Source organism: Paramisgurnus dabryanus, chromosome 11 (assembly GCF_030506205.2).
Source record: "Paramisgurnus dabryanus chromosome 11, PD_genome_1.1, whole genome shotgun sequence".
Classification (NCBI taxonomy): Eukaryota; Metazoa; Chordata; class Actinopteri; order Cypriniformes; family Cobitidae; genus Paramisgurnus; species Paramisgurnus dabryanus.
In genome coordinates this window covers 18337037-18364872 of record NC_133347.1, presented here as the reverse complement: position 1 = coordinate 18364872, position 27836 = coordinate 18337037, and the positions used below count along the sequence as shown (strand labels likewise).

The window sequence follows — 27836 nt, the reverse complement described above, 5'->3', positions numbered from 1 at the left end:
AGATAGATAGATAGATAGATAGATAGATAGATAGATAGATAGATAGATAGATATAGTTATGATTGTTCCAAAATACCTTTTTTCAAAGTGACTTACAGTGCATTTAAACTATAAATTTTTATAGCTATGTGTGTTCCCTAGGGATTGAACCCATAATGACCTATGCATTGCTAATGCAATGCTCTTCCAGTTGAGATATGGATACTCTTGATGATTTCTGCATCATAAAGCAAGTAAATAGATAATTATGGCATGCATGTTTTGTATAACAGGCTTAAAATCAAAGCCAAGATAAAAATACAAATTAATAAAATTATGCTCTGATAAAGCTTGTGTGAAAAAAACATTTTCACTGTCAATACGGGATAGGTAGCTGAGAAAACGGTTGCGCTGAGACATTTTCAAACAAGACAGATTTGTTTACAGGAATACCTCACGGCTCAGATTCACATGTCTGGACGTGAATGGAATGATGCAAATGCCAGCAAGACATGTTAGTCCACACTGATTGAATTTTAAATGTCACCACACAAGCACACATAGAGTACAGAATATAATATAAAGGCGACATATTTACATTGAAAATGTTTGCTTATTAAACCTATTTTTCTTTCTTTGTGTATGTTGAGGCAGTGGTTCTTGTGTCTGAATAAGTCAGCTATATATGTTGGTCTCTGTGGTCTTTACTGCGGTTCCTCTGGGCATCTCTTTTCAAGTGTAGAGCGTTTGCTGTCTCCATGGCAACCACATTGCTCTATGGCTGCGTAGGATATCCTCTGCATTTCAAAACAGTTCCCACAGTCTGTGCTTTCATAATAGAGTGCCACATCCCCGTGGTCCTCAACTATTTATGTATGCTGTTAGATAATCATCACATGCACCCTCTGATACCGAACCATCACCTGTTTCGATTTATATTTCTTTTCTTGCTGTTGCATGCGACTATTTCCAACATCTGCACACGCTGTCTATCTGAGTATTTTGTAAAGAAGTGTCTGAACGCCGTTCTCATCTGGGCCTTTCTGGGATGTGATGGCTTTTGGCGCTTTCTGTAATGCATTTGTGGTTGAAAAGCTTTGTGACCTACATTTAATGATAGGGCATTGCAATTTTGTTCAACTCTTATGGATTCGAGTGTGTTCATTGCAGGACCCAGACTCCCTCTTGCACAGGTCACTGGGCAGACTGGTCACGAGAGTGTGCGGTCTGGTGTCACCGGGCACATTTTTTCGTTTTTCAAACAAAACGGACAGTAAAGTGCATGCTTTTTCACTCCAATACCAGCTTTATATACACAAACAGCTTGTCTCTAAGGGGCGAAGCATAGAGCACGACGCGTAGATTCAGCAAATGGTCAGTCAGACGTAGAGCTTGCAGCATCTGTGCAGCATCCGCTTATGGATGTGCAAATGTGCATACGTTTCTATGGAAGTGTTAATCAGATACGGGCATGATCGTTAGTAGTGTTTTTTAAATTAAATGGTTAGGTGGCTTTAAAAGAAACAGTAAACAATCTGGCTATATGGTGTGCGTATGCACATTTTTAGGTTTAGCATTCTGCAGAGAGGCTGCATAATAAAGTGCAATACCTTGCTGCATACCTACGTTGTGAGAATAGGTGTGGGTGTTCACATGGTTAGGGGTTGTTAGAGAGAGAGAGAGAGAGAGGTTGATAAAGATAAGGAAGCAATAAGGAAACACTGAAAGGAGGTCGAGGAGGGGTTTAGCTTTCCTGCCATCTCCTGGGGCAACAAAAGTAGACAGCAGTAGAGCGTGTTTGTGCCAGCAACTGTAAGTTCCTGTTCCTCTGTGTAACTAGTACAGGGAAAATACAGAGCGAGTAGTTGTTGCGTGTGCGTGCGTGCAGAAGAGAGCAAGAGGGGCTGGGGACTCCGGCAAGGGAGTGATCGAAAGGCACAGAGAGAGGGAGGCGTGTATCAATGAGAGCATACGAGGGAGATCAGCCAGCATTCCCTAATATGAAGCAGGCTCCTGGACAGCTGCCTCCACTGTCTCCATCGCGTAAGATGGAGACTAAATCTCTGTTCAGCCTGCATAAAGCCCTGGCTCAGCCTGTGAAGATGTGCATGCTGGATTTCCCTGTCTCCATCCTGGATGATCTGGTAAGAGAGCCTATAGCTTTTCCATTCTGATTCACTTGGAAACTATTGAGGTCTGTGTGTGTGTGTGTGTGTGTGTGTGTGTGTTGTTGTTACTGTGGGTGTTTCTTTTTTTAATGATCGTGCTGAAGTGTATACTCATCCCTTGGCTTGAGTCAGTTGTTTTTTATTCACACTGGCTCAGAGCCATTAGGGAGTTTAACAGGCAGTTCTCTATGGAACGTTTCCTCCCATGTTTTTATGTTAAAGGCATGTCGGCTCTTGCATGTATGGTAACTACACAACGATAATTGTATTTTGAGTTGGATTCACTATCTCGGACTTTTGGCGTGCTTAACAGGAAGTTGTTGCTATGTGGATAAGAAGAGTTTTTTACGATGGTAATGTATATTATTTTGCACAGAGATGTCCTGCTACTTTTACTAAGTAGGAGGTGTGTCAATGCATCAGCATTTCTGCAGGTGCAAGTATTTGTCCATGGTTACTTAGCCCTTATTACACTACACATTATATGGTCGGTGCTATGCACTATAACTTGATAAAGTTTTATGAGTGCTTTTGAAGTTGATGTCTAATCCATTTTTGGTTGTGCAATTATTGTTTATATAAATAAACAAATAAAACTTAAATATAAACAAATAATTTTTAATTACATCATCTGTACAATTGTTTTTCTTTATAATTTATGTCAGATATGCTTGTGTCATTGTAACAGAAATGTACACTCTCTATTCATCCGACTAGACATAGTTATTGAAATATTTTCCCTTTTGGCTCCCGTTGTGAAGAGAAAGCACTTTTAAATGCCAAGTTCTTAGCATCCAAGAGCCTTAGAAAGGTAATGGGGCTCCAGAGAATAATAAATTGAGTCACATAATGGTGTTTCTGTGGCAGTGAAGAAAGGAAAGAAAGCTTACATCATGCTACATTCTGTCAGTGAAGCATGTTTCTTTATAAAGTTTTTCTGAAGGTGTCTTTCTTTAGATTGTGCTTTGCTGTTCACATATTCACACAATAAGGCATGTTCACATCATAATCTGAACAACATAGACATGCACTGACACCTTTAAACATCCAGTCTTGTATGTGCTCCTTATATATACAGTAGCCTATATACTTTGTCTGTGAAAACCTAGCAATTTATGTTTTGAAACTATAACCTTATTATCTTTAATATTGACGGAGTAAAGTCATGTAAAAGATTGAAATAAATGTGAAATCAAATTTTGATGCGCCTTTATCTTATAAATTGAAAGTTTAGCTTCGATTTCACGATTCCATTTAGATGTTTGTTTAAACCTTCAGGTTTGATTTCTTGTTTGAAGAACGGAAAGTCGTCACACAGGTCTTTAGCTTTGTTTAGATTGCCTCACTTATCACAATTTCGTTTTGCGTGGGAATTTTACCAACTACCCAGAGCGGCACGGGCATTTTACCAATGTTTCTTCTATAGTAACCTATTTAAGGGTGTTAGTAAATAAGCTTTTAATGATAGCCTCACAAACGTTTTGGTCTTCAGAGAGAGACGGTTAAAAGAGTTCAGACTCTATGTCGCCGTGTTCCTGCATATTGATACAGCTGTTTGAGTCAACACATGTTGCAGAGAGCACAGTGTTATGGGGTCAGCGAAACGCAGAGAAGATTTTTGTTTTTCACATCTGTCACAGGATTAAGGATTTTATACTGTTGCTTATTTGAGGAACCTGTTATAAGGGTGATGCGTTGGAAAGACAGAATTGATCAACTTCTTCAACTGACACGCTGGTGTGGTTTGAGTTGTGTGTATGGTTATGAAAATACTTACTGTGATTTGACGAGTTTGGAGAGAGTAAATCAGGTAAGAACAACTACTTTAGTTTTGTAATATCTCCGCAATATAAAGAGTTTATCTAGTTAGTCTATAAAGATCTATTAAGGTACACTCATAAAGACAAAGCTGCTTAATGTCATACACTCTAAAAACAAACGGTGCTAAATAGCACCAAAAGTGGTTCCCTGGCTCGTAATCATAGGGGAACCATTTTAAGTGCCATGTAGCACCTGTGTAGAACCATATTGTAGAACCATATCTGGTGCTGTAGTGGTGCTATATCACCCCCGGATGGTTCTTCATAGGTGTTTTACAGGTGCTATATAGCACTAAAAATGGTTCCCCTGTGATTACAAGCTTTTAGTGCTATTAAGCACCAATTCTTTTTTGAGTGTAGAAGAACCATTTTTGGTTCCTCCAAGCACCATTCAGTCAAAGGTTGTTAGAAGAACAATTTATTTAATACCTTTTCATAATCTAAAACGCTATCACGATAATCTAAGGTACTACAACAATATTTTTGAAACAGAAAGGTGATGTTAAAGGTCCTTTTTAGAACAATTCAGTCAAAAATGACATCGTGAAACATCTTTTTTAACAGTGTATCAGATATAATCTATATAGCTTTTTATATATTAAGTACTTTTATTTTAATGTGACAGCTCCATCCAGATTGCGTTATTTAAATTTCTTGCTTACAACCCATTTTATACGGAAGTGCACTTAATGCTGGAATTACAAACACGCTTCTAGAGAAATTTGTTCACATCCGAGTATTAAGTTGTCTGGACAGGTAAACTTCATTTTTAGGCTTGAGTGTGCAGGTGTGAGTTGATGCCAATGAGTGACAAGGGACTTCCTTCTTCTTAAGGCTTTGATATCATCTTTCAGGTACTTTCCACTGCCAAGGAAGACATAGTGGAAGAAAGAAAGAGAAACTGAGTGCGAAAGAGAGAGAGAGGAAATTTAGGTTGTTTCGTATGTGGTTACATTTATAAGTTTGTGTAGTTTGTTTGCACTGAATTTGTCCTGAAGTTTGGTACTTTCAAAGTACATTGGTTGATTTTTTTTCTTAAAGGTTTACACAAGCTTGAGGAGACAAAGTTCAGGGTGAACACACTGTTTGCTGCAACACTTATGTGAGGAATCTAATGGCCTTGGTTCCCAACAGTAGGAGGGATGATAAAAAAGTTTTGTAACCATGTTTCAGATCCTTTGATCACCTGGTTTCTGGTTTATTTTGAATGTTGTGTATGTGTGTCTGAAAAGAGGACAAAAGAAATAGGATACAGTGAGGAAAGCGTCTCCAGAGAACTATAAACCATGCTGGTGCTGGGAGAGAACAACAAGCTGTTATCCATCAATCTCAGCAAAAGCAGGACAAATAGTGGTTGTGCAATTGAGTTTCAGCTGTGGCCGAGATATGGAGCCTTAACTCAAACATACGTTACAGCAATCCCACGCTTCTGCTACCATAGGTCATTCATTTTATTTTATTTTATTTTATATTGGAAAGACCTTTAAGGGCATAATAGTATTATATTTATATTAAAATATAATGAATGCTATTGTGGATTTTTGTGAGCAGTCCTATTAAATGTTATAAAATAAAACATTGGACTATTAATATTTAGTTATAAATTCTATTTCCAACAATAGCTAACGCTTGACCTTTGGCTAGGTCTGAATAAATAGGCTACACAAATAAGTTTGCCAATAGAAAGAAATTAAGGGAGTATGTGAATATGCCTGCTTTGGCAACAAGAAGATTTATTTCAATGGTGTTCCAAAACACAAGAGTTCTGACGCATAAAAATGTGCTGTATAATAACTCAGTGTGATAGTTCTGCATGGCAGCCAAGCAAAACTAACAAGAGTTTTGGTTTAATTAGAGAGGGCCCAGGGTTATTCACATCCAGTTTAGATGTCTGCGTAATTTATCCTGCCTTGAATTATATGCCTGCAAATCTATTAGCGGAAGTGGCTAAGCAAGGGCAAAGATTAGTAAGAACTCATGTGACTTCCCAGCATCATATGAAATAAAGGTGCGGCAAAATCCAGAGAAGAAATCATATGCCAAGTATGTGCCAAGGGTACCTATTTTATTACTAAAACAACATTATTTTGTGTATTTGGTATAATGTGTTCCGTGACCATGTGTTTGTTGTAGTCCAAGAAAAGAAATTTACGTTGGAGATGATACTCGTGTCATCGTTTACTTTGGGGTAATGTACCTTTTGCATATCGTTAACATGTACTAATACACACTTACACACCAAAGGAAATGTAAAATTGTGAATCGGACTGTAGGAGCTCTTTAATAACTTATCTAACTTGTTAAACTCTAAATCAGGAGTGGGGAACCCTGGGTCCTGGAGGGCCACTGTCCTGCAGAGTTTAGTTCCAACCCTAACCTGAATTTAATTTTCAAGTAATCCTGAAGACTTTAATTAGATTTTTCAGGTGTGTTTAATTGGGGTTGGAACTAAACTATGCAGGACAGTGGCCCTCCAGGACCAGGGTTCCCCACCCCTGCTCTAAATAAAATGCTGGGTTATTTTCAACCCAGCGTTGGGTCAAAAGGGAACAAACCCAATCTGTTGGGTTGTATTTTAACGTATGCTGAGTTGTTTTAATCTAAAATGCTGGATTATTTATATTTGACACAACAATGGGTTAAAACAACCCAGCATTTTGTGTTGAAACAACCCAGCATTTTGTGTTGTAACAACACAGCATAGGTTAAATTACAACCAAACGTGTCTATTTTTTGACTTAACGCTGGGTTGAAAATAACCTTGCATTTTTTTTAGATTAATCTTTAAATGCTCCTTCAGGTTATATTAACTCTTTCCCCACCATTGACGAGTTATCTCGTCAATAAGAGAAAACATTTGCATGAAAAAAACGCGTCGCTGTTAATCTGTAATACCGTGATTATCTACTAGATACCCAATAACCACTTACCCAATTTATAAAAAACTGAAGCAAAAAATTTATTTACAAATTTGTATGTTTTGTGTATATCAGAATCATTCTGAATCTGATCTCTAACAAAATTCCTTCACAAAAATGCAATTATTTCAGCTTTTTGCTAAAAAAAAATTTTTTTTAAAGGAAAATACCCATATTTAAGAGTTTATAAGCAGAGAAAAAATATAGATAAGATGTTTTTTTAAAGCAGATAGTCTTTTCTTTCATGATATATATTTGAATGTTTATATATTTTTAGAAGAGAATTTTCTTGGAAGGCATTTTGTGAAACTTTTGTGAAAATCACAAAAAATGCTGGCGGCAAGTTTTCAAAAAAAATATGGTATCAAGTTGAGAACCAACATAATCAAATGGTAGGCTATTTATTTGAAGAAAAAAAAATGCAAACTTTAACATATCAGGGGTTAATATAAAAAATAATATAACAAAAATAATATAAAAAATTTAATATAAAAAATGCATGGATAAACAAAAAGCTCACAAGTTATAAAGCATACATTAACACCGATTTCATCAATTCTTAATAGTTATTTGATCCTCTCTTGTTTTTAAAAAAAAAAGCTATTCTCCTCTGCCTTGACTCTGTAAGCTTTGCACATGTTGTGTAATTTTTTGCAAAGCTTTCTTGAATTCTTCCCAATGCTGAGCACTCCAAAAACTACTATGCAACACGGATACAAATTTTGTAATACATCTTTGACAATGTGTTTAAAATGAAGGCCAATGATGTATATTAGTGGCCTAAAATGATTTGTGAAAAGTGATTTTTCTCAATTTTTTTTTCAACGAAGATGTGGATGAAATGTTTGAGTTTCCCATTCACTTAGGCAGCTGTGTTGTCTAATTTAAATTATGATCATAGATTTGCCTGAGGGAGAAATTTGTTGGGGAAAACACCACATCCAAAGCAGGTGCCACAAACAGCTGCAGTTACTCATGGTTTCCCTTTTGAGCTTTGCGTCAGTATTGCGGTCATCCCGAAGAGAGAGTTGCCACCATTTTTGCCAAAAGAGGGCGCTATTGGCTTGATTTCAAGTTGAACTGGAACTTGACGGTTGTTTATTTTGTTGAAGTTAGAGGCATTTTAATCATTCAGAAAACAACTCAAATACATGAAATATAGTTGTCCTAAATGAAGACTGAGAGTACTTAATGTGTTAACATGTTGCAGACTCCAGTTTAAGTTTTATGGTTATCATTTTGTTAAAGTGTAATAATGAATAAACGATGTCCCGTTACAGCAAACACAGCATTTCAAAATAAATAGTCTACTGTGGTATATCATGATGTAGTCAAATCCAAATTAAAACCGTATAATTTTGTCATTAAGTGCACACATTTATTTTTTGCCTCTGTACTCATAATCGACACCGTTTCCCGGCAGTGTGTTAGTCAAGTGGGCGGGCTAGGGGTGAGGAGGAGGAGGGATTAGTTCCGATGATGGGCGGGGCTTATCGTCTCAGGGTATTCCATTCTTTTCTTCACCTTAACTTATACAGACAAACACTCGTTGCTACAGCAGACGTCTTGATCTCAAACCATGGGGGTCTGGATAAAATAGTAAATTGTTTACATAGGTGACAGTTTTTCGGTAATGGTCTACGTTATGGGTATACAGTCAGACGTCAGGCTCACGCCCATGGATGAGCTGTTTGACTCCAGTACATGGAGAATTAAAAATATCTGGGATGGGGTGAAGATGGAGATCGCTTCTGGAGATGGTTGTCCGGTGGTCTTGAATAGTTTTACGCATTTGGACCCTGATCTACCTGTGCTGGAGGAGGTAAAACACATCAATCTGAGATTTTCATTCATTTTGATTAAATATTTGGATAGAAAAGGTGACCTTAAAGTAGTTATATGTTTGTTGTGCTATATTGTTAGAAACCTCCTAATTGTCAGTGTATGTATATTTGGTGTTCTTATTGGACATAAAATAGAAAAAGAAGGAAATGCTGTCATATGACATTTATGTACACATTAATTACAATCAGATGTTACTTTAGTGCAATTTATACAATTTTAGGAGGTTAACAGGGACTGGATTGTTGAATATTGACCATGACAGCTCATATATTGTTAGCTGAGAATGGATTGTAAGAGCGCCTTATGTAACATGGCAAAGCACTTACAGTTGTCTAATGTGATAAAAGTCTCTTAGCTATTGATTTCCCATTTGTGAGTTATCAGCCTGGCCAATGCAAAATATTTCTTTATATTGTTTTGGTAGCACATTTCAAAGTTGCTGGGTTGTTGTGTTAAACCTGCGAGTTTTGTTTATGGTTTGTGAACAAGATGTCCACATTTTATCTTGCATTTCAGTGCCAACAGCACATTGTTGTGACTAAACAGCAATTCGCACCAAAGCTTGTTTAGGGCACATGAAGAAGCTTCCAGTCTGTCACCTGCTATTAACCTTCACTAGGCTAAATTTAATCTGCTTTCATTACACCATTACTGCTGGGTAAATCCCCAGGACAGTCACTGTGTGGTATTCCCTATCACACTGTGGTTGGCATATTTTGTGGGTACATGTGCCTCAGCTTGTGTATGCTGTTTGATCATTTCCTTCAAGTGAAATCATCACTTGCCATTTCGTCAATTACATATAGTTGGCTTGTGTAACCCCAATCCATTTTGGAAGTAGGGAGGTATCATAGGGTGGATGCTTGAGAATGGTCAGTGGTAAAGTAACTTTGCTTTAATGCTTATTTCCCTATCCATTCCTGTTTCCAGACTTAACTGTGACTTGTAATCTACAGTAAATCTCAGAGACGATTACATCATCCCTGTAGATGTAAACCAAATTAACTAGATGTAAATCTATCCTTGTATAATGGCTTATTAAGATCTCAGTACTCACAGTACTTGGATCAGATGATCCACTTAAGTAACAGCTACATATTCTCCATCTCTATTGTGATGCACTTCATGTCCACGTTGCAAACTGCAACTCTGTTTTCAATCTGCTATGATTTTGCTATACAGCCACTAAATGTTATTTCTCCACCACTGTCCATTTATTGAAAAGATTTTAGGGAAGTGGCTCTTAATGAGGAAGAGGTCAAAGAACTGACTTGCACTGTTGTCACAGGGTTATCGCTGTAATAATCTTTTCATTGTTCTGTGTTTGTTAAAAGTGTTTACAAATTTTGCACGATTCTTAAAGGGGTCTTTGTGTGCTCGATTGAACTCGGAAAGCCGTAATGGGACGAGCAGATCTGTACTTTGTATAATGGGAAGACCAGACAGGGGTTACATTGACAGTGACACGTACAGAGAAGCTTTTGTGATGGATTAGAAGAGGGATGAGAGGGTGGAACAGTGGCATAGTGATAAAGAAAAAACATGGATGTGAGAGGCAGAAGAGGGGCAGATTAAAGAGGCAGATGAAGGAATAAATATGTGTGTTGGTGAATTCATGAATGAAGCATTTTTATGCAATTTCTGAATAAGTCACTGTTAAAATCACAGTGTAAAAACTTTGATCATGCCAGAAATGATCTGACCATTCATTCGGTTTATGTATATTGGACCAATAGTCATCAGATGTGAGCTGCACTCACATGCAGAGTTTGGGGAAAAATCTTTTTCCAAGGTTTGTTTTGGAGAATTCCTCCCTGAGCTCTGCTAATCTCATTCTGAATATGGGAGCAGTTTTTTTTTGGAAAACTAAAACAGGCAAGCAAACATTTACAGTCACTGCAAATGTCAGAACAATATATTAAATAAAGACATTTAAGTAGTTTTTACAAACATACCTTACAAAAACAATGGCACTCATATATAATTTAATTTAAGATATGTCAGTGCAAAATGATTTTAAAATGTCAGCTCGAACATGCATTTTAGTCTGGGACTAGGATAAGCCCTGTCCAGGAAACCGCCCCAATAACATTTATCTCACGCAAAAAAAATAACAGTACGGAAACAACCCAGAAACGAGAAAGGTCACTTGATAAGGAAGTTAATTATTAGAGCTCAGCTCAAACCTTTTTTCTCACCAGTTCAATTACAGTTAATGCTAACACTGCTTAATTTTCCAAACGGCATGATATATTTTACTGCTAACTTGTCATATATACACTTAATGTAAACACTTTTAATGTAAATCTGGTTAGTGTAAAGACTAAAAAGAAGTGATTGTTTGAAAAGAAAAGTTGCTGGAAATCTCCAGGATAAAGTGGAATAGATGGGGAATCACCTTTTTACCTTTCCACTGTGGATTTTTGCTGCAGGAATCTCTGTGCCATCACTCTGCACTGAGGTTTAATGTGCTGTGACTAACTGCGCTAAAAACTCAGCGAGCAATGCCAAAATACACAGACTACAGTTTAGCTCTAAATATCCCATCTCTCTCCAGTTTAATAACTCTTAGAGGAGAGAACATATGAAACATAAACCTTATACATGGCACAAATATATATTGTTTTGCCACCTGGACATTTTTGACAGAAAAGAGATTTGCTCATCGCTCACACACAGAACTGATATAATCCTATGCAAATAACCTATGCTTTATACTCTTGTCAATGCATTAAAAAAGCAAATATGCAGGTATGCATGAAATGTTATGACACATTATGTAAACATGAATAGATGTTGAGCGAAACGCATTAATGATCAACAGGAGGACTCCAAGCACAGACTCCAAGTACATCAATACATTCCTTACAGTTGACTTCACCCATGTCTTTTTCTTTTTAATTTAAATACAGATGCATCACCTCATGCCATCTATTGTTATGAAAAGACAATTTAATATCAAGTCTATTTTAAGCATATAGTTTATCTTGTTTTTCTGGATTGTGTGAAAATGTAAATGTCTGCAGAAGCAGCCACATGATAGGGTTTGTCCTTGCACATTATTGAACTCCTCCCTAATTTTGACAAGAGGATTTCTGTATTGTTTGTGTCTGTTCTCTACATTGTTTGTGAAGGATGCATCTGTCAAGGAAGCTGTTACGCAGTATTCCTAACCTTATAACATATGCAGTACATTTCAGCGCTCTTTGTCTTTCTCAGGAAACTCTTTGGCTTTAGTGGGGGAGAGGTGAAGCAGTGGGGAGTTTTAATTTTGTCATAGTGTTCATTTTGAATCATCACCCTACTGAGTCTTTGAACATTTTTGTTAGATGTTTTTATGACTAATTACATGAAAAAGTGAAGAAAGTTTGAATATTTACTCAAGTTGTTTTTAACCCATGCTGGGTAAATATTGGACATTACACACCACATGGTTTACAAATGACCCAATGCTGGGTTGTTGTTACCCAACCATGGGTTATTACATCCCTGTCCAATATATACCGAGCATTGGTTAATAAATACCTAGCATTTTAGAATGTTGTTTTCAGTAAAAAATTAAATATAGATTATACTTTGAATTGTGTATATCTTAGCCCAAATTATTTTTATGTTTTATAAACTAAATATTTATTTAAATTTCAAATTAATTCTCTAACAACAAATTAAAATGACCATTTTACTTTTTAATTAAACAGACTGATCTCACGGAAAGTAGTGTTATAGTCACAAAAAATTGTATTAATTTATTTGTGTGCATAGCACGAAATTCAGCTTTTTTCCTGACTTGAGCACGAATGTCTTTTTCGTGTCACTCGCACGAATTTCTATAAATAGTTTTTCGTGTCTGTGGCACAACTTTCATTTTTGTGTCATTTTATGTATTGTTTTCTCATAGTTTTTTCCTATTTTTTTACAAGGGGTTAAAATCACTTACTGTTACATTTTTAGATATCCTAACCCAACTCCAGGCGACAATGATTTAAAAGCGGAAGAAAAACATGTATACATAAAGTTACATCCTAACGCAAACTCCAAATCTAACCCCAAGCAACAATTATTTAAAAATAGGACAAAAATTAGAAAACACTACATAAAATGACATGAAAAAGAAAGTAGTGCCACAGACACGAAAAAATATTTATAGAAATTTGTGCTGAATGACATAAAAAAACTGAATTTCGTGCCATGGACACAAATAATCAAATTTTTTGTGACTATAACACGACTTGTCGTGAGCTCATGTTGCAATTTAATGACTTTGTTAACATAATCTTATGGCAATTTGTACATATTTTACAAGGTGGCTTATTCGTATTATGTCGTGCAATCGCACGTTTTTCTACGATTTGTATTTGCTCCATGACGATGGGGTTGGGGCGGGGTTTCATTATTGTTTTTTATGAAAATTTTAAGTTTTTGTATGAATTCACACAAATTTGCTGTGAGATCAGGCTGAGCCTTTTTAAGGATGTAGTTGCAGGGTGGATTTTCCCTTATACAATGTAGGTACATTTAGATGCTTTGCTGTTCTTGTTGTTAAATGTCAGCTGTCAAATGTCTCTTAACATTCATTCAGTCTTGTGTCAAGTCTGTTTTTACCAGGCCTCTATAGCTCATACTGTCACTGCCCAGTAGTTTCAGCATGAGTCAGAGGGGCTTCCCTATGTGTGCATTCAGGTGTGGTGTAACTTTTTGTTTAGTTTAGTTTTTGGTTTGTGGTGAGGTAGAAATTTCTACTCCCCCATTTTTACAGAGTAAATACAGTTGTGTCAGAATATCTCCATCAACAGTAGTATTCTTTGTCTCACAAGCAAAAGACATCTAGGATGATTTATATACCTATGCTACATTTCTGCTGCTTTGGTGCTCATTCATGCTCTTTCACAGTATAGCGAATGTATTTGAGAGTAAGTGTTATGTGGCATGTGTATTTGTGTTACCATAGCGACTGCTGGAGTCCGCTGATTGGTTTATCTGTTCAGGCAGTCATTTCTTTCTTTTTTTGTTGAGCATGCACTGACTCACACCCCCTCACACGGCACGTACAGGATACACCCTCGCACCATTGGCTCTTTGCCTTAGGCCAAGCTTAGTGTCACTTCCCAATAGTTTTCTAGGAGTTCCCTTCCATTTTAGTGAGTGACGTCAAGGGCTGTATTTCAGTTTTTTGTCTTATGCATTTACTGTAGGCCAGCTAACTTTTGTTTAACTTTTATGTTTGCCTACAAGGCATTATTTGTTGGTCATACAGAAAAAAATTGAATTTTTTCAAAACAGTTGAGTTCTGCACCTAAAGATAAGAATTGTACTATTTTATTCTACATAAGGGTGACCATTCGTAAGCTTTATCTCAGTGACACCCCAACCCTTACAAAAATAAGCCATGGTTTTACTACAGTTAAAACCAAAAACCATGGTTCCTGTAACCACAAAATAACAACCATTGATTTCAAAAACTAAAGTTAAATCTTTGTTGGTGTAGTAAAACCATGGTTTTGCTAATAGCAATCAATACACCAAAAAGCCATGTTTACTACACTTTAACCACAAAAAAACCATGGTTAATTTTCGTTAGGGAACCCCCTTAGCGTGCTCAGTTGTTAACAAATTACTTATGGGTGACAAGGGTGTTTCTGCACTGGTTAATGAAACTTTTGCGTGATTCTGCTTTTGTTGTATTATTAGTATAATGTACAAGACTAGAGAGTGCCGCAGGGGTTACATATTTTTATAAGCTAACACGGAAGTTTGCGGGACACTGGTTCCCTCGCAAAAAGCCCATTAACTTTGTAATAGACTTTTGGATTACCTCAAAAGTTTATGACACTTACAAATTTTATTCCACAAATTGGTCTTTAAAGATGAACACAGTTTTTATGAATTTTGAAGTAAAAAATTCAGCTGTTTATATTTCTAGTCTCTGTGAAGATTATCTTGTTTTACAAAACGTGTGTTCAGGGTCATAAATTCTTGTTAAACACAGATCTTATTTTTTTGCGATAATCCAAAGGTTTATGGGAAAAATGAATGGGCTTTTTAGTGAGTGAACCAGTCCAGGTTTGGCTTACAAAAATACGTCATCCTTGCGGCACTCAAGTCAGTGAAACACAAAATATGACTTTTAGCACATTTCAACTCAAAGTGGGCTGGGTTAACCATGTGACGTTGCCTGATAAAGAGATGCTTTCGTGGTGTTGTGTGCTTGGTGTTAAGGGTGATTAATACAGGGGTCAGGAGTAATCCTGTCTTACCCTTAAAGCCTCTTCTGTTCTAGACTTATATGACCTTGCACATTTACCACACAATACAGGGACAGAAATTATGTTTAGTTAAAATAATAAACACATTCAAAATAATTTAGATTGTTTTAGTTTATTAAAGTCAACATTAAATCAAATATTCCCTATTCTACAATTCACGTTTCTGGTCATATGTGAACAATTTATTATTGTTATCTTATCTTAGCAATCTGTTATCAAAATGTAATAAATTGCTCAATCTGTCCTTTTCTAGAGTAATTAGGCTTTGTAGGCTATTGGATAATATTAGCTTAATATTTATTTTTAGTCATTGTTTTAGAAAATTTGCATTCAGTTTTGATTCTTTCCAATTATAATAATTTTTAAAAGTTATCACTTGAATTTTTCCGTATAGTCCATGTAAAGTCTTCTCAGATAATTGTTTCTAAACACACTGGAAATGTATTGCTGAAACGCGTTACAAGACTGAACCATTTAGTACTAATTCAGGCGGGGCTAAAATAGTAGCTTGATGTTGCATTGGAGCAAGTGAGCATGGCCCCGCCCCTAACACATTAGCGAGTATTCATTTAGGTTGTAGCGGTCATTATATACATAGATGCCTCATGACGTGTTGGAATGTAATCCAGCGCCGCCGCCATATTGGTTGGGTTTTCTCACTTTAGGCTAGCAATCTGAGTCAATGGAGGGCGAGCAACTATGCCCTTATTTTGTGCAATAACTGACGCAGTATTGATACCAGATCGCATTGGATTACCCTTCACAATTAAGATTGAACAATAATTTTGGTTATTTTTCCATTTATAATATTATGTCATCATACCTAACGTTACTTACGTGTAACCAAACCGTGTGAAAATTCTGTAAAAAATTGGGGGAGTTAGGATTATTGTAATTGGGGATATACCTTCCTCAGCAGAAATAAATGCAGGGGGGCGCATTGGGGACCCATCCAAGATGGCGGCCGCGCTGATACGTCAGCTCCAATAGGCATCGCCAGTCTATGATGCATCTACGTATATAATGTCTATGGTAGCAGTATTTTAAAGTTAAGTGAGACGGCAGCTTTTCGTAAGTGGGCGTGGTTTCAGCGTTTGAGAGCTGAGACTCCTGCCTGTTTTATTTAGAGTTTGATAACTTATTTTATTTACTTGGTGTTTTTTTAATAATTCAAATTTGGCTGGGTGGTTAATATCGCATATTTCTGTGGTGTGACAAACTGAGAACACATTTAATATCACGACAGATACATAAATGTTACTGAAAGATAAAAGAGTGATGAAAAAAAAACCTTATACTCAGTTTTTCTCTCAATCTGCAGAGCTCAGTTCAGGAGATTGGAGAGGAGGTGGAGGAAGGAGCCATCTACACCATTACACTCCGAAAGGTGCAGCTCCACCAGACAGCCAGTAAAGGGCAAAGATGGCTGGGTGTGGAGACGGATTCTGCCCTCAATCTGTATGAGACGTGCAAGGGTCGGACCATTAAAGCCGGCACGCTGGAGAAACTGGTGGAGTATATGGTATCGGCATATAAAGGGAAGGACTATACGTATGTGACTATATTTTTGTGCACCTACCGAGCTTTCGCCACCACCAAACAAGTTCTGGATCTACTGCTTAACAGGTACATAGTTCACGAGCCCATTTTTAAAACATGAAATTGTGTTATTTGTGTGAATGTTATCTGAAGTGCATGCTTACTTATCTCAGGTATGCCAAACTCCAAGATCATCCTGTTTCAAGGGGACCAAAGCTCTCCCCTGAAGACTACACAGAGCTTAAAAAGTAAGGACTTTTATGCTTGTTGTTCAGCTAAACCCTGAGATCTCAATATATTTTGCTGCTGCTAAGAACGGACCTTTCATATATTAATTTATGTGCATGCAGCACTGTCTCATCTATCCTGGGAGCGTGGTTGGATCAGTACTCTGAGGATTTCTGGAATCCCCCGGACCACGAATGCCTGCACAGCCTAATATCCTACTTGAAGCTCAATTTCTCTGGATCGGACCTAGAAAGACGAGCTTGTAACTTGCTGGAGCATTTCCAGCACAGGCAACTGTCCGAGGTTGAACTTGAAGGTGAGGTTACATTCGTATTAATCAAACAGATGGTTGTAAAAAACTGGCCTCACTTTCTACGACACCCTGTTTTTGCAGCCGATCTTTGCACCTGCCCCTTTGCCACACCTGAGGAGAGCAGTTTGGAGGATGAATTCTTCCCCTCTCATTTCATGTCTTACAGTCCTGCTCTGGTCGCGGAGCAGTTAACAGTCATGGATGCGGTAAGAGATGAATCAGTCTTTTGTAATGCTTTTAGTAATCTAGTGGCTTTAAAGGTCAGAGGTAAGGAAATATAGTGCAAAGGATTGTGGGTAGGCAAGTAGTCAAAAAGGTCAGATCTGCAGCATGACAGCTATGAAAATGTAAGCATTTATAGGTTATGTTCTAACCAGACTACAATCATTGTTTTTTCCAGGAGCTGTTTAAGAGGGTTGTTCCTTATCATTGTTTGGGTGGTATATGGTCCCAGCGGGATAAGAAGGGTAAAGAGCACCTGGCACCCACCATCCGGGCCACCGTTGCTCAATTCAACAGCGTGACCAACTGTGTGATCGCCACCTGCTTGGACAACAGGTCTCTCAGACCCTTTCAAAGAGCGAAACGCATTGAACACTGGATAGAAGTGGCCAGGGTGAGAAACTTTTAAACTTTTTTTTTAAACATACTCTCCTTGGCACTGTGTCCACCAAAGCATTTAAACGCGTCTGTAAATGCGGACTGTGGGCGCTTGGCAGCGTTTCTTTAGCTGAACGCTTAAAGGAATAGTCTACCCTTTTGTCATATTAAACTATGTTATTACCTCAGCCTAGACGAATTAATACATACCTATCTTTTTTCAATGCGTGCACTGTACAGCACGTTATGAATGTGTTAGCATTTAGCCTAGCCCCATTCATTCCTATGGTACCAAAAAAAAGTTTTATTTTTTGGCACCATACTTACTGGTATAACTCCTCATGTAACAGTCTTTAAATAGGGAAAACACAGAGGTGTTTGGTGGCTTCCCTGTTTGGTACCATAGGAATGAATGGGGCTAGGCTAAATGCTAACACATTCACAACGCGCTGTACAGTGCACGAATTGAAAAAAGATAGATATGTATTAATTAGTCTAAGTTGAGGTAATAACATAGTTTAATATGGGAAAAGAGTAGACTATTCCTTTAAGTTGCTAGATAATTCTGTAAATCATTGTATGATGCTCTGGTTGGTTAGTGTGGTATTTGTTCCGCCCCTCCTCTACTGTGATTGGACGACTGAGTGAAAAGTGACATTGACAAGCTCAGCATTTTACCCAAAGTTATTAAGTGTGTTTGACTTAATGTGGCACTGCAAAAAAACGGCAGGCGGATGACGTCGACGTAACTCGAGAGCGATTCGAAATGAGACTTCTCTTTATACTTCTCTGTACTTTGACATAATCCACCTAACGGTGCATGCAGTGCCGCAGGAAGTCGAACACACCTATTCATTTTTACATTTAATACAGACAAAAACACCACCATCTGCCCTTTTTTAAAATCACTGCTCTTCTATTGGAAACAATTGAAAACATACACCGGCCACAGAAAAACATGCTCAGGTGGACACTTTACTATCATTGTCTTGGACGCATGGTGTGGTACATATAAACGCTGTTCTATTTCAAATCATTATGGAAAAAATATGTAAACAATATACAATAACAATTGTAAATCACTGTTTCACTTGCTGTTAAGTATATAATTCTATACACAAGAACTCCATATTACAAGTTTTTATATTCATAAATATTTCTTGCATGTCATGACTACAGAAGTGTCGCATCTTGAAGAGCTTCTCCTCTCTGAAGGCCATCCTGTCAGCCCTGCAGTGTAATGCCATCCATAGACTCAGGAGGACCTGGGATGAGGTGTCCAGGTAAAAACCTAACCGGAATATCTGTCTGCAATGTGACTTAGCAGGGCAAAAGTGATAGTAGTAAAGTAGACACCTGTATTTAAAGTTAAACCAGATTAAAAAGTTTGTGAAAGACATGCATTTGCATTACATTTAGGCATTTAGCAGACAGTTTTATCTTAAGCAATTTACCAAATCAAGAAAGAGGGTTGATTTGCATGCAATTCAATGCAATATATTCTTATAATTGGAAGCATTACATATTGACTTGCCAATGTTATTCTCTTTGCAGGGAAAATTATCGCACTTTCCAGGAACTGTCTGAAATCTTCTCAGATGACAATAATTACTCCCTAAGCAGAGAGCTACTTATTAAGGTGAGTGAAAAGGTTATTGAATGTGTGTGTGTGCGTGCATGCTAAACTCACTGCATTAAGCCGCATATGTCCGTTAGCGATCATGCGCATTGTCAGACACGTTGCATTTTTCAAATTTTAAACATGCACTGTAAAACCCAGCAAAGTTTTCTGTCAGTATCTGTTGCTGGGGTAAGACAGGATGTGGTTATATCGCACGGTCATCCAGAGGAAAGTTTAGTGACTTACAACCCCTTTCAACGCTTGTAAAACCATGTTTCTATAGCAGCCACTGTGTAAACACAAAACCCTTATTCAATTGCACCATATCTGCAGCCCGCTGGCTCAACGTTCAGTCCTTTTGGCCTGTTGCGTTTTGTTGAAGACAGCTTCAAATGCTTTTGTTGCGCTTTTTCGCTGGCTAGCGTGCTTTTGGTACATTTGATGGACATCTTGAAAGGAATCCATTAGTGTTAAAAGGGCTTTGCAACTCAGAAAATAAGAAACTTAATTAAAGCAATACTGCTGAGAGTCTGTGCATTACAATGATGTTTGAGGCACAAACACAAAGCTGTGTGAAATATAAGACACCAATGAATTATTACATTTATTAATATGAATAACTGTATGTATATACAGCTTTTCTAATGAAGACCAGGTTTGGATAGTGTATGGGGTGAATAGATTTTTTCATGTGAATCATGTACAAATTTAAATTACTGTGTACCATGACACACTGAGCTGTGTTTTTTGAAACCTTAAAGTGTTTTAAAAATAACTTCAAGTTGATTTGTTTTGATGTTATCTAGATTTCTGTTCCTATGTGACTGGCCCAGAAAATAGCTGAGCTTGTCAGAATGAAACCACGCATGATGAAAGCTTTCCTTTGCGTACATTCGAGCATAACATTAGGGAGCATAGTTCATGTCCACAAATTCATGTGCAATTTAGTATGAAGGAATTCCTAAGATGATGTCATGAACTTGAGTGACCTAAAGTCATTAATCATGTGTGACCAGATAAAGCTCCTCTCTAATACCAAAAGGCTTCCCCAGGGCGTTGCTCAGCACTATCTTCAAAAACGATTCAGTTTCTCTACTTTCCATTTTACGTCATGGTTTGTCGTGACAATGCAATCTTTAAATTCCACTTTGACAGGCTTATCTGCTCTCGTAATGCTGCTTAAACTTTTGCAATACAAAACTTACTAAGTTTATACGAAACGGATTTCTCCACAGGAGGGCACCTCGAAATCTGCTATCATCGAAATTAACCACAAAGGAACCCAAAGGAGACACCAGCACCAGAGAGATATGGTATGCAAAGATATTTAATAAACAACAGCGCCCCCTTGTGATCAGAATGCATGATGTTATATTCATTTTATTCTAAGTGTAAACAGGAAACCACATCCATATTTTCCTGAATGGAGATATGAATTATAAGTCTATTTATCTTCTTCCTGCTGTTTAGGGTGTCGTGCAGGGAACTATTCCATACCTTGGTACATTTTTGACTGACCTAGTCATGTTGGATACTGCTATGAAAGATCATCTTGAGGTGAGGAGGATTTCTGTAAGGAAAAAGTATTTTAAAATATTCTCTCGAATCTCATAATAACCATGTTTTTATTTTGTAAGGTCGGGCTGATTAACTTTGAGAAGAGAAGAAAGGTGAGTCCTTTCAAAGTTACCATATTTCATAACATGGATGATGATTGGTCGATAGAATAGTAGTTCACTAAGCTACTGTGTATATCACTGAACCTATACATTTATGTTGTGTTATTTTTTACATTTAATATAGTCATGGATGAAGGGCAACGTTAGGTATTTTAGTCTATACATTAAGTAAATATGTGCATTATTTTCTGATTAGGAATTTGAAGTGATTGCCCAGATCAAGTTGCTTCAGCTGACCTGCAATTACTACAACTTCGTCAAAAACCAGCGCTTTATCGATTGGTTTAAGAGAGTGGAGAAACTTACAGAAGCCGAGAGGTAAGAAATAAATACAGAGGATTTGATAGAGACGGTGACTTAAAATTATTCCAAATAAACAAAGATATGAAATAACTATGCTGGCTTTTCCTTCTCAGCTACTCTTTGTCCTGTGAGATCGAACCGCCGTCTGAACCTGTATGCAAAAAGAACGGAGGCATCGTCAAACGCATGAGCGAGGAATCGGGTTACTGCAGCATAGGCACCTCGCGCTCCAAATCCTTTGAGCAGCCACGCTTGAGTCAGTTCAAAGACAGCTTCAAAGATGCCACCGACTCCATCAGCCTGACCTCAGCTGGATCCAGCGTTTCAGATGGAGAGGAGAACAGCCTCAGTCTACTGAACTCCCCAGATTCAGCCAATCAGAGAGTAAGATCACATACTGTTTGCTTGTTTGTGTTTTGCAACACTAAAAGGCCGGTTCAGACCAAAAGCGAAACAAACTGATACAGCAAGGGGAGAGTACCTAAAAAACCTTGTCGTCAAAATAAGGATAACTGAATATATCCACCTTTTAGTTCACAGTCATTTCAAAGTCTTGGTTATTGCACATATTTGCTCTTAATTTAAATAGGCTTGTAGTAATGTGCTGTATTAGTAAATGCCTAAAAAAAACAGTATATACTAAATACTGTATATTAACTGTATATTTTTTCTCCAGACATCTACACCAACTGTGAAGCACTCTATATTAACCTCAGATACAGGGGAGCTTGCGTCTGATTCCTCTTCTAAGGTATTTTTGACTTTCTAGAGCACAGTTTGTTGTATGTATGCACCATCACCACTTTATCCTGATGTAACCATGTCAATTAGGTTGAAGCACCATCTAGTGGTCAAAAGTTGCATAGTTTAATTTCCACAATAGTATCCAACTGCAGCTACTTAGCGCCCCACATTTCATACCACACAGTTCAAGGCACCCGTCTCAGGTTGGAAGTGATGACCATATATGGTTTTTGTAGTGTTCTTATTTTTACATCAGTTTTAATGGTATTTATATTTATAATATTTGAAAACAATATCTGAAAAAACTAAAACATATTTATATATCTGTTGATTTAAACATTTATTTTCATGTAGTTAACTAATGCAACATTATTGCATAACGTTTTCAATTGGACTATTAAGATATAATATTTATTCATATCTTAAAAACAGAGTATAAAACTTTAATGTCAAACTTTTTTTTTTGAATTCAGATAAACATTAACAAAGTGATACTTGTTCCTTTTATATGAACAAACATTTCAACACAAAAAAAACAGATAAAGTTTAATTTGAATGTATTATACCAATTAAATCATAAATAGCAATAGCAAACTGCGACTCGTGAAAAGAACATTTACTGATTTCACAAAAAAGATCCTGGAATGAAAAACAAAATGTTAGGGATCCCTGAAAAAAATATAAGCAACTCACAATGTTGTCTGTTATGTTTTTATAATTTCACACATTTCGCATCTCTCTAAACGTCTGCTGCAGGCCCGCCCCTTACTTATGGCCTGAGACGGATGACCAGAATCGTGTGCGCTGCTCTTTAATCGAGGCTTTAATTTCGCAATGAAAAGTAAAATAAAAAACTGTAATTTGTTTTGTAATATTGTGGTATTTTTTACAAATGATTTATCTGTGAGCTAAATTTTTAAAAATTCATGTGCCCTCATAATCCTTAATCAAAAATGCAAATCTCCTCCCTTCCTAAAAACTTTACTTCCGGTCATAATGTATGGCAGGTGGGCGGGGTCCGGGAGAATATCGCTGCGATTAGCAATTAGCAACGCGACCCAACTTCAAATGATCCAGCCCTGCCTTATATCATTTCAGAGACCGGTTTTACTCGGATACACGTCACCACGATGAAAATTAGCCAATTGATACTTCCGTTTCATGGCGACTTTAAACTTTTCCTTTAACTCTGGGGTTTTCAAACTGGGGTCCAGGGACCCCCAGCGGTCGCCCAGAAGATTCTAAGCAAAATTTTAAGAGAAAAAGATGAAGCAAAAATTCAAAACGTCTGCTATGTAGCCAATTACATTTTCCAACAATTTGCTGTCTTTATAATATCCAAATGACTATTTATTTAACACGGTTTAAATGTTACTTTACATAAAATATGGATGTATGGATATATAGAAAGGGGTCATTGCTATCATAAAGTTTGAAAACCCCTTCCTTAGTTCACCACTGGGAGGACCATGACCCTGTGAAATCCAGGCTAAAATCTCATAATAAATGTAACAAGATTAGGAGCATCACATTTTTGTTTAATCTCTGATTTTACATTGATTTCAATCTTTGACATGGCCTTACTCAGCCAGTATTAAAGATATCAAGGTTATATTTTCATATTTGTTATTTATGTTATGTTGGATGGTTTTATATAGAAAGTATTTATATAATAAATCACGTAATTTAATATTATATTTACAGTATAACAAAAAATGACTTTATCTTGTGTGTTTTATTGGTGATCCCATGAAAATCTGACTTTTTCCATGTTTAAGTCCTATAATTGGGTCCCCAGTGCTTCTATCAACCTAAAAATGTGAAAAAGATCAACCCAGAAACTTAGTTTTAGTAAACCATTCTCTGCAACCATGTAAAAAAATAGGTCCTTGAAATTTGGCTCTCCTTGTGATGTCAGAAGGGGATAATACCGCCCCTTAATCTGCACTATCCAACCACAGCACGGTTATTTAGTGCATTTTTGCTCACACCTACAAAGTAGCAATTTAAACATAATATAATAAATTATCTATATGGGGTTTTAAGATAAAACTTCTTAGTCTTGTGAAATGTCCCCTTTAATTGTATCTATATTTATGCTTGATTACTTTTGATAAGCTCTAAACTTGTATCTCTCTGACATTTTTCTCTTTTTTCCAGCTTTGGGAATCACCGACCGCTTCATCTTTAGAGGCGTCTGGAACATGTTTGGGACTGGACTGTGGCTCCACCAGTTCCACCTCCTCTTCCTCATCTTCATTCTCCACCTCTGGTGGGCAGCCGTTCCACTTCCACAAGCGTTCCATCTCGGGTGTCTCCGATTACTCGTCTCTCTCGCTGCCGCTGTACAACCAGCAGGCGAATGACTGCTGTATCATCAGAGTTAGTCTCGATGAAGACAATGGAAACATGTACAAAAGCATCCTGGTGAGTGACAAAAGTGCATGATGGGATGTGTGATAAAGGACAGTTTTAGTTACTTGCGGGATGTATAATAATATGTATCCCCATGTACTTCAGGTGACCAGCCAAGATAAAACACCTGGTGTTATTAGGAAAGCCATGGCCAAGCACAACCTGGACGACGAGAAGTCAGAAGACTATGAACTGTTACAGAGAGTCTCAAAGCAGAAAGGTAACAAATGACATTGCATATAAATTACCTTAAAGGGATAGTTCACCTAAAAATGTAAACTTTATCATTATTTACTCACGATCATGTCATTTATATCCCCCAATGTCTTTTAAAAAGTGTTGTTTGAGGTTTTCTGGTTCTTATGGGAGTAGATGGTGTCCACCTCGGCCACCATCCACTCCCATTGTAACCAGAAATGCTACAAAATGACCCAAAAGTGTTAAATAAATACTTTATAAATTTTATTTTAAGTGTCCTGAATAAATTTACTCCTCTACTTTCTTGTTGCGCATTATTTAAAGTAAACAACAAGTTCAGGCACTGCATTGAAATGTTTTTATTTTTGGGTGAGCTATCCCTTTAAATCTAGCAGAGAAAATAAAATAATAATTTCAGATAAGGCATGTTGATATTTTAAACCTTAGTTTTTGTTACATTTTACCCCACAGAACTCAAAATCCCAGATAATGGAAATGTTTTCTACGCCATGAACTCATCTGCCAACTATGACTTCCTGCTAAGGAAACGTGGTGTTCCCAAAACCTGCAGATCAAAGAGCTCTCCTAGCCTAACTCTACCACGAATGAAGCAGAAGGGGTTTAAAATACCCAAGGGCTTCTTCTGAAAGCTTACTCGGAGCTGTTTGGGTTTTGGGGATTAGCAAGAGTCACTTTATTAACCCCGACAGTATTATCTGGATCTTTAATCCAATGTTTATGGATTATTCGATTAGAGAGATCGCTGCTTGTTCCTAATGGATGCTATCCCTGTGTTTTCTGTCAATGTGGACTATGTGACAGACACAGGGCCACTGTGGTTCATGCAAAGTTTGCCTTAAGACTGCACGTGAGAGCCACACTGTGAGAGAGACATTTTCTTAAGCTAATGCAGTCGTTCATGCATGAGCACACTACTTTTGAGCAAACATTGTAAGCACTTTAGAACTTTAAGAGATTTGTGGAGAGCTGATGTGAGAGCTGATGTGGTCCTTTCATTTCAAATGTGGACATTCATCTTTAAACAGGCTCTCCACCTGGACTCGATACTAGCAAAAATTTTACCACAGTCCCTCAGATCTTAGGGTCGCTGTTCGTATAGCTACAGTATTATATGTACAGTACAAAATGTGTAAAGTTTTCGGTTATTATACTTTTATTTGTCTGTTTGTACTGTCGTTCTTACTGTTTAGAACTGTGTCCTGCTTCATGCTTTCTTATAGATGGCACTTGACTGATCATAGCCTCAAAAAATTAACCTGTGACGCAAACAGAGATTCCAAAAACAGACACATTGGAAATTATATGGTTTTAATGAGACATTTTGGGTTAAATGTTATCAGCTTCTTTGAGAGACAATGTAAAGCATAGCAACAGAGTAATAATAGTACTGAAGTTGGAACTAAACAGATTGAGTAATCCAAACCTCAGCAAGGAATAAATGAAAACCGTCTTTTAAATACAGAACTGAGACAAACCTCAAGTGAGCTTACTAAAATATTTTTGTTAGTATCCCAACATAGAGAAAAGGCAGAGATGATTCTGCACTTGTTTTTGCATGTCTGTTTTTCTAGTGACAACCTGTCAGGTTACTATCAGACTTGAAGGATTCTCTTTTGACTGCTACCTGACTGCTGGTTACCTTTACAGTAAAGGTGTCACAAAGTCACATTTGGGCATGAGGAGATGACAGGTCTGAGGTGCAGGAATTACAGTGTTATTTTTGGTTATTAAATAACCATTTTTGCTTTTCAAGGAATGTAAATTGGAAATATTCTGCGACAGAGAAGGTTTTAGTCATCCAAATGTATTAATTTAGCAAGATGCCGATGCCAAAGCTTTTCTTACCTTTTGATGTTGTCTTCTTTTGCTTGTCATCTGTTTAAAAATGTTAATGTCTACAGGAAGTATTTCCTTGTTTGTACCAAACACTGTGAATGTGGCGTTACCCTGCTAAGCCTTTTTGCATTGTGAGCTAAAACCATGAGTGCTTTCTGACCAATAATTAATTACATTAATTAAGCGGTCACTGTATGATGTGCAGAAAAATTGAGGGGATGTTTTCTTTCCACCAGATCTGAGATCTGTTTACTCAGTTGTATATATGTTTGCGTGTCTGTGTATGCGTTTGTGTGCTTTCATTTGAAAGGAATGAAAGCAAGTGGTGTTGGTGCTTTTCATGCTATTTATGTCAACTATTTGATTTAACTGGAACTAAATATAGATTGTGTTCAATGTATGATTTAAAAGATGCATGACATTATATTGCAATAGTGATTTTACCCATAGATAACTCTTAATGAATTTCACCTTGCAATGCTGTCAGGAAACTACAAAACTAAAGTCGTTTTTTACTGCCTGCAGCTTGATATTCAACATGTGCCATATCTGGACTTATTTTATGTTCGTCTGTCTTTGTATGTCTGAACCTAACTTTGAATGTTAATGTTAGTCCAGTATGTGGCTTTGCCCAGTTTTTATTTATTAATGGTTTTAATTGTTTTATTTATAATTGTTTCACTGTTGTGAAGATAAATTAAGAAATGCACCTTTGTATGTACAAATAAACACTACTTTTTTAAGAACTTATAAATAAATGTTGAAATGTTAAGAGCCCAGTATTATGTTTCATTCACTAGTTCGCCTGCGCATTCAGATCTTATAGATTAATGGTAAACAAATTTGGCTTGCTGTCCTCGAAGGGAGCTCTGCACCTAAACTCTGAACCTTCAGAGAGAACGAACCTGAGGCCCAAGTTCAACCCCTCTGCAACAGAACTGCATGGAGGAATTAAGGGAGGGATGCCGGAAGAATTGCAGCTGAACACAGAGGCCTGCCTTATATACGCCCATAATGATGATTGACAGGCCTGAATGTTTAGGCTCCTCCCAACCTACATTTAAAACTACATTTATTTTTGATTTCAGCTAAATAGTATAATCCATATTTTCTGTGTATATATTCACATTGCAGAAGCTCAAGAAAGAGTTGTTATTGTCTAAACATAAGGTTATTTTATCCTTTCTATTTTTGGGTATGGTTTACTATTAAGATTCTTCCCTGCTTTGTTAGGGTAACAATCTGGCTGTAAAATAATAATTATAATTTCTTAAATTGTGCACTGTCTGTCAAGTCCAGTCTACTAATCTATTTATGAGATTAGGAGCATCAAAGTTTGATTTCAC

The 27836-nt window shown here is 37.1% G+C and overlaps 1 protein-coding gene across 4 annotated transcripts; it reads left to right on the top strand.

Moving 5' to 3' along the window:
- Positions 1 to 1848: 1848 nt before the first annotated feature.
- ralgds (ral guanine nucleotide dissociation stimulator) lies at positions 1849 to 27262 on the top strand. Of its 4 annotated transcripts, none has more exons than XM_065247231.2 (17): positions 1849 to 2123; positions 16315 to 16619; positions 16706 to 16780; positions 16883 to 17076; positions 17155 to 17279; positions 17474 to 17689; positions 18853 to 18956; positions 19228 to 19312; positions 20530 to 20607; positions 20765 to 20851; positions 20932 to 20964; positions 21170 to 21291; positions 21390 to 21660; positions 21953 to 22027; positions 24181 to 24447; positions 24541 to 24655; positions 25105 to 27262. In XM_065247231.2, the coding sequence occupies exons 1-17, from the start codon at positions 1941 to 1943 to the stop codon at positions 25278 to 25280; spliced, it is 2511 nt and encodes an 836-aa protein (XP_065103303.1). In that variant the 5' UTR covers positions 1849 to 1940; the 3' UTR covers positions 25281 to 27262. The 4 variants fall into 4 exon arrangements, with proteins under 4 accessions (XP_065103303.1, XP_065103304.1, XP_065103301.1 ...); XM_065247232.2 differs by lacking the exon at positions 1849 to 2123 and adding an exon at positions 2350 to 2500; XM_065247229.2 differs by lacking the exon at positions 1849 to 2123 and adding an exon at positions 3510 to 3957.
- Positions 27263 to 27836: the final 574 nt, after the last annotated feature.